The 7,880-nt window shown below is 36.5% G+C and overlaps 1 protein-coding gene across 1 annotated transcript; it reads left to right on the top strand.

Moving 5' to 3' along the window:
- The first annotated feature begins 7,287 nt into the window (after positions 1-7,287).
- Positions 7,288-7,880, top strand: LOC132281239 (probable inactive purple acid phosphatase 29). Its single transcript, XM_059782964.1, has 2 exons — positions 7,288-7,707; positions 7,803-7,880. Exons 1-2 carry the CDS (start codon positions 7,288-7,290, stop codon positions 7,878-7,880), a joined length of 498 nt encoding a protein of 165 aa, XP_059638947.1.

Genomic DNA, 7,880 nt, shown 5'->3' with positions numbered 1-7,880 from the left:
CCGAGTCTAACTCGGTGGTGATACGGCCGGGTTCAATGGTTTACTCGTTAGAGTTGGATGCGATCTCAAGAGTCGTTAACGGAAACCAACGGTAGCGGCGATGGTAATGGCAAGTGCAATTGGGATTTTTTGTGGGTTTTTTCATGGGTTCAATTGGCTGGGTTTTGGTTTTTTATGGGTTTAATTGGCTGGATTTTTTTGTGGGTTTTTCATGGGTTTAATTAATGGGTTTTGGTTGTGGTGGCAAAGGTTGCAGTGGTGGGTGGAGAGAGAGAAAGAAAGAGGTGGGCAGTATTGGTGGGCGGTGGTTGCGATGGTGGCGATTGGTGGGCAGTATTGGTGGTTTGGTGGATTTAGTGCTGGTTCAGTTGGTGTTGGGGTGGCAAAGAGGAAGATAGAACGGAAAGAAAGATATAAATGGGAAAAAGTCAGCAAATAGAGGATAGAAAGGTCATTTCAACATTCAAATTGGTCAATATAAAATTCAAAGGGCAAAAATGTCAATTCATTACCATTGGGGTGTCTTTGGTAGCTGTATCAAACTTGAAGAGGTGTCTTTGTCCCAAAATAGGATAAGTTGCATCTGTGTGTCCTTTTACCAAACCTCAGGGGGTGTTGGTGTACTTTACCCGTACTGAATCTTTATATTGGTTTTTTTGGGTGTTTAATACTACTATATGGATAAGCTGATACTTTGAATTGTTGAACCAATACATATATTGGTGATGGATGTGTGAACATATGAGACACAGATTTTTCCATGTTTTGGGTATGAAATTAAAAGGGTCATCTACTGTCAGTCGTCCCTTATCTGTATACACTACCTCACTCTTTATCTTCTAAAACCTATAACCAACACACACAAGAGAGAGAGGGAGAGAGAGAATTATGTTAATGGAGTGGGTAGGGTTTGCCGCCGAATTGGGATTTTAGGTTTAAAATCATATACATGTTATGTTAGGGTTATTTTTGTCTTTAAATTTTTTTTTTTCCTTCTTTCACGTTAAATTTCAAACGGCATTTTAACGATTTGTTGGTTTTTGTAAAAATTGAGATAGTTTAGGGGTTTATGTGTCAAAAAAAATAGTTTAGGGGGGTTTCTTGGGAAAGAGAAGAAAGTTTAGGGGGGGTGTTTTGCACTTTACCCTAAAAAAAAATTAAGTAGTGATTACAAAAGGCTATCTTTTTCTTTTTTCCACCTACCTTCATCCTTGAAGGAGGGTTTTTTTAGCAGTGTCATTTAAGTCTAAAAGAATGACCATTTAGTCAAAATTGATGTTATAGAACCAAACCCCAATTATTTAGGGAACCAAAGCCCAATGACTTAGGGATGGGACAATGATAACATCACAAACTGATATTCTCTGCCTGAAGCCTCTTCTGTGTGCAAAAGAGGAGGGTGTAGATTATTTTATATAAGGTGATATTTACTTTATCTATGGTGACCACATCTAGTATAAACTGATCTTCACCCTTCCTCTAACCATGGAGGAAAATTTTATTTTCCTGGCAAATTGAAACAGCTAAACGGCACTTACAAAGAACAACTGTCACAACCCAAATAGAGGACTTCCACATAATTATACACTTACGCCTAAGACATATATCCTATAATCAAAGCAAACAACTAACTAGAATTTAGACAACTCACACTACAACCGCAAAGTAAAGATAAGGAGGATTTATAGTTAAACCTAAAAAACTACCAAACCCTCCAAAATCTTATAGTAAACCCCCACCACCACTACTTAGTCAAGGGCCAGGGCTGATTAGTCCTCACAATCTTTGCCACCTCCGTGGCATACGAAGTAAAAGGAGAGGATTCAGTATAGAATGAGGCAATGCAAAGACTACAATTCAAACTAGACAGATTAGTGTGAGACCTAACATTTTCCATCGGCTTTAGATGCATTCAACCCAGTACCTGCTATAACGGCCTTCAACTTTTTCCCACCAATAGCTCTCGTCTCTTGCCACCCAGAAGAAACATGTTGGCGTACTTTTTGACCTTTACATGATGGAGACACGTATTGACCACATCGACGTAAATTTTAGGAATTGATAAGCCACAAAGTAGCTGGGCCGAACCCCTAAGGTTGTGGAGCAATAAGTCACCAAAAGGCCCAAAGAAATAGGCCCTAACAGAAGCTCATATAATGATGATAAACTGTCACAATACCTAAGCGAGTTGGAATAGTTAAAAGCCATAAAAATATGTGGAAGAGTCCTGTCCTTCTAGAAATTTCAGGTAGCAAAACCACCCAGCTGATAACTTGTACCATACACCAAAATGCCAACCTCACCATGATGTCAACAAAGAAAAGGTATAGCATACGTAGCAGGTTTTACACGTACCCCAAGAAACATTAATACTTAATGGAGGCCATCGCTGCCAGGAAGAACAAAGCAGCCATTTGTGCTTCAACCCCCATCACAAAAGGCCACCAATGCAATCGCTCATAAGGGTGAAGCAAACTTCCACCACTACGCGAAAAAAAGTTTCCAAGTTGAAGGAAAACGAAAGACTAAGTAATCTTCACCAATCAGAAGTTAAGAACCACCTTTACCCGTCGCCAAGAAACAGAGACAACAAGAACATTTACATACAAGCAAGACAGAGAAACATCAAGAAAAGGGAAGGCCCAAACCATTTTCCCCTCCCATTTCAAGAAAGACACAGGAAAACCCCCATAATGCAAACAGATTAACACAAACCCGAGGAAAAAGAAATCCCCAATAGCCAATAGCCCATTATTTCCCCATGACATTAAACCCAAAACGAAGATGAGAAAATAAAGAAAACACAAAGGGGAAACAAGCTCCCAAATATCGACAGAAGCAAGAGCACCTCTGCAAACCAGAGAACCTTAACCGTAGCGAGGGACCTATAAAAGTGTATATTTCCCTCATGAGTAGGAAAGAAGAATTTACCCATTCAATCGTGGAGGATCTACCTCATTAATTAAACCAATCGCAATAGTTATTCTAACTTGGTTTGTTTCTCTTTCATATTTTAGAATGCATTGTTTTGTGGAAAGAGGTGTGATTGGGATAATGCCCACCCAAATGAGGATTGTCCTTTGTTTAAATGCATTGAAATTCATTTTATTTAATGGCGACTAATTTTCATGTTTTACTATGCATAAATATGAATATTGAGGAACTACTAACTAGTTAGTCATCGTGAAACACACTAATAAATGAGTGCATTATATAATTTTTTTCTCAATTTGACAATGGAATAATTTTTTCCTTTATTAATTGAGTCTAAAAATTGGAATCATCAGCTGTTTTTTTCTCAATTCAACAATGGAGTACTTTTTCCCTTATGTAATTGAGTCTAAAATTGGAATCATCAACTGTTTTTTTCTCAATTCGACAATGGAGTAGTTTTTTTCCTTCTGCGATTGAGTCTAAAATTGGAATCATTAATTGTCCCTATAAAAGGGAAAATATGTCAATATATGTCATTAATCATCATCATGCTTATAGCACTAAATTGTCTACATCACAATCTCAAGAAAGTCTATAATATCCAAATTATCGTACCTCCAAGAGTCCAAGGTCATGCTAATGAGACAAAAAAAAAATTACTTATATTATGTTTGGGAATATCAAATTTGCAGAAATTGAAACAAATTTAGATTAAAAATTTAACTAAATATTCTCAAATTCTAAATCCAAACTTCTAGGTACTCCCAAACATAGCACTACTCCATTTAATTCTTCAATTATCCGTTTGCATTTGACAGCTGATAATTGTTTTGTCTTGGCTTAAGCTTAATAATTCTTAGATGAGTAGTGATACTAGGTCCCAATTGGGACCAAGCTGACACTCACAAGAAACATTTAAGTCCCACTTCTCAGGCTTGGTCCAAATTCAAACCATCATTTAGGCTATGTTTAGTATGGTGGGTTTGAAGGGAGAGAATAACATTAGTTATGAGAGAAAGGAAAGGGAAGGGAAGGGAAGGATAATTTTAATCTCCTATCGTGTTTGGTTGATTATTGAATGGAAAAGAAAGGAAAGGACAATAATCATGTTTGGGGAAAGAAAGGGAAGGATAGGAATGAGAATTATTTTAATAAATCTACTATTATGCCTATTTATATTTTTAAATATAAATTTATATATATATATAAAGGCCCATGCATCAGCCACCAGAAAAGGAAATTTTTTTTTAGGGCAAATCATTTCAGCCTCCATCTCTATTCTCGTTCTCAACTCTGAACTTGCCCTCTCTCTCTCTCTCTCTCTGCAACTGCAAACTACTACAAGAATCAGAAGTTCAAAACCCATATATTTCAGTTTATATATTTGTCTGCAAGAATCAAAAGTTCAAAACCCATATCGGCATCATTTCAGATTGTTCAAAAAATCAAAACCCAATTTCAGATTGTTCAAAAAATCAAAACCCATATCGATCTTTCAGTTTCCATCGCCCGTTGTTCCAATTCGGGTTCGCCGTTCGCAAACTTCAGCTGCTGGCCCTCTTTCTCTCAACTCTCAAGCTTGCTACCCTCTCTCTCTGCAACTGTTAAATCAACTAATCAAGGTCTGTAATTCTTGTTTTACAAACTAAATTCACATATAATCAAGGGCAAATTTGGCATCAGAAATCACACACCAAGCCTCTCCTTCCCTTTCATTTCATTTCCTCCCATTTGTGGGAAGTTAAGAAATTTACTGTTAAAGCGTTGTGTTAACCCTCCAAACCCTTCCCTTTCCTTCACTTTCCTTCCAATAATTTTTGCCAAACACAAATTTTTAATCCCCCTCCATCACCTTCCCTTCCCTTTCCTCCCTTTTCCATTTCACCAAACTGACCCTTAAGTTCTTAGATTAGTTATTACTACAAAACAGTCCTCTACACATAACCTCCTAGCCATCATCTTTGAGAACCCATATTACCCCCACTATGTATGCACCAAGGCCACTCAACTTAATCAGTATACCACATTTATATCACAATTCAACACAGTTATGTTATAAAATGTAATATTTATACAAAAGAAAATTTAAAAGTTATACAACACATTTACAATCCGTCCCAAAATACTTGTCCAGCTTGGGAACTATGAAATACTTATTCAGTTTGGGTTGTGAATCACAGTTCCCAAGGTGAACAAGTATTTTGTTACAAAAGAAGTAATTAAACAAAAAAAATTAATATATTTTTGTAACTGTTGCATTTGCAATTTAAAACTGTTAGCATTCGACACAAGAAATTCAAAAGTCATTTTTAACAAAAATTAATATATTTCTAATTTTATAACGATGTGCATGATTAAAATTTTAATTACTATCAAAGCATTCATATTCCATATTACAAGAGCAAGTGTTGCTTATGTATGATGAGCCTAAAACCTAGCCGCGCGCCTTTGACTACACTAGCCGAGTAGTAATTCAACTGTATGTGACGAGGCCGCTTGATATACGTCAAAATAATGTAGTGAATGTGCGGTTCAAGAAAAGCCTTTAGGTCAAATTTAAATTTATAAAAACCACTACCAACACTACTACTAATGTAGCAAAAGTGAGTAGGGATCATCCTAAGGGATTATACGTGTTGGAAATTAACTTCGACTCTAATGGATCACAAGATTGCAAATGAGAGATTGATTGTTTGAATTAAACTAAAATTCAATTAATTAAAATGCAAGAAAAGTAAACTAGTGAGAGATAGGGATTTAAGAGATATGAAGAGAGGTCTTAGGGTGTTGGAATCACCACTAAGTTCATGTAATTAACCACTTGCTTTCCATTAATAGGGAATACATTGTTGCGAACAAAATGCGACTACCAATTGCAATATTAAGCATAGACCATCAAATTAAGGTATGAATTGTCTACTTAAACTACGTGTAGCACAACCCATCAATTCTAAGCATGATCCATCAAACTACTCACAATTGTAGCACACATCAATCTAGAGAATCATGGAATTTGCAATAATAAGCCATGGAATATCAAAGCAAGCAAAGATTGTCTACCTACCTATAAGCATGAATTAAATTATAGAACAACCCATCAACTATAAGAATAATCCATCAAATTAATTAACAAACCCATCTAATAAAAACCATGTCTAATCATCACTAGATTCTCAATCAACCACACATAGACATGCAATTAATGTAGAAAAACTAGGGTAGAGCAACATGTAATCACAAAGAAAAAAATTAGGAAGAATTAAACCATATGAATCACGTGAGACATAATTTCCTAATTTAATCACACATAGACATGTAAATAAACTAGAGAATTAATAGGAAGAATTAAACCATAGAAATCATAAAAATATACCAAGATTTATTAAATTCACAAGGCTATAACACTAATCACAACAATATATTTAAATCCCCAAAAATAGAAATACAAGGATTTAAATTACACAAGACTTAGGGCTCATCCAAGCCCTAAGTGTAGATCTAGCCAATCATGGAGGAGGTAGATGTGGTCATGAAACCCTCAAGGGTGAGCTCCAAACATGGCTCCATCTTCTTCTTCCTCTTCTTCTTTGAAGCTCTAGAGAGAGAGAGAGAGTGGATCTAGAGATGGATCTTGAGATATGCCTCCACTTCCCTCTTTTCTTCTAACCCTAATCTCTAACTTTCTAGAGAGAGAAACTAAAGAGAATATAGAAAATACAATGTAAAAGTAAAATAATAAAAAACTTTTTTACAAAATAGGTCACTTCCCTTTATATAGAACGTCATTTTCTTAGCCACTAAGTAAGAAATATAGCCCCAAAAATATCTAATCCCGTACCATGTGGTAGGTGGGAGTTCGGGCGCGCACGAGAATAAAACAGCTCGCTGCCAGCAAAAGTTCAATCGATTAGACTTTTTCTTCGATCGATCAGAAAAAAGTTCGATCGATCCAACTTTTATTTTCGATCGATCCAACTTCGATCGATCTCAGAAAAAGCGATCGATCTCAGAAAAAGTTGGATCGATCCAACTTGACAGTTTTTCAGCATTAGCCTCTTTTTGCTCCAAATCATCTTCCTTTTGTTCCAAATCATCACCAAGACTTAGTTTGACTCCAAAAAGGCCTTAAGAAACCATTTTTAACTCGTTTTAGCTTTATTGACCTGAAATAGACAAAAATACAAATAAGTACTAAAACGGGTAAATAAAGATAGATGGATGGACTAAAATACCCTTGCTTAAGGGGTTTAAATGCGCACTTTTCAACGCTCATCAGTATGCCTACTAATCGTCAAATATAATCCTTCCAGAGGACTTTATGCATCCGCATGAATCAATGTATACGTAGTTGACATGTATGGGTATTTACCGAATACAAGGGATAACATCTTCAAGTTTAATGCAACGGATCCAGCCAAATCCATGGATGCTGCATTTGCTCCTGCAACATTGTCTAAAATCCCATGGGCTGCTGTTCTGGGAAACCATGACCAAGAATCCACCCTCTTAAGGGAAGGTGTCATGAAATATATTGTTGGCATGAACCACACCTTGTCTCAGTTCAATCCTCTCGACACCCACATCATTGATGGGTTTGGAAACTACAATCCGAAAGTCCACGGGGTCCACGGTTCCAATTTTGTAAATAAATCACTTCTCAATCTCTACTTCCTTGACAGTGGGGATTACTCCACAGTTCCATCGATCTTTGGCTATGGCTGGATCAAACCATCCCAGCAATTTTGGTTTCAATACACTTTTATCAAGCTTAAGGTACAAACCTCACTTTTTTAGGTGCATGGATTTGTATCAGTTCTACCATCCAGCAATACCCCCACATTCTCTTTTATTGGTTTGTATCTTGTGAGGTGGTTTTGGGTTTTTGTGGGTCATTTGAAGCTGCTTCAGGAATGGCAGCCACCATCATCATATTCACCAAAGATTGA

Source organism: Cornus florida, unplaced genomic scaffold, assembly GCF_030987335.1.
Source record: "Cornus florida cultivar Cherokee Brave unplaced genomic scaffold, ASM3098733v1 CherokeeBrave_3.0.0_Hap2_Chr11, whole genome shotgun sequence".
NCBI lineage: Eukaryota > Viridiplantae > Streptophyta > Magnoliopsida > Cornales > Cornaceae > Cornus > Cornus florida.
The sequence above is the reverse complement of the archived record's forward strand: the minus strand, read 5'-3'. Positions and strand labels throughout refer to the sequence as shown.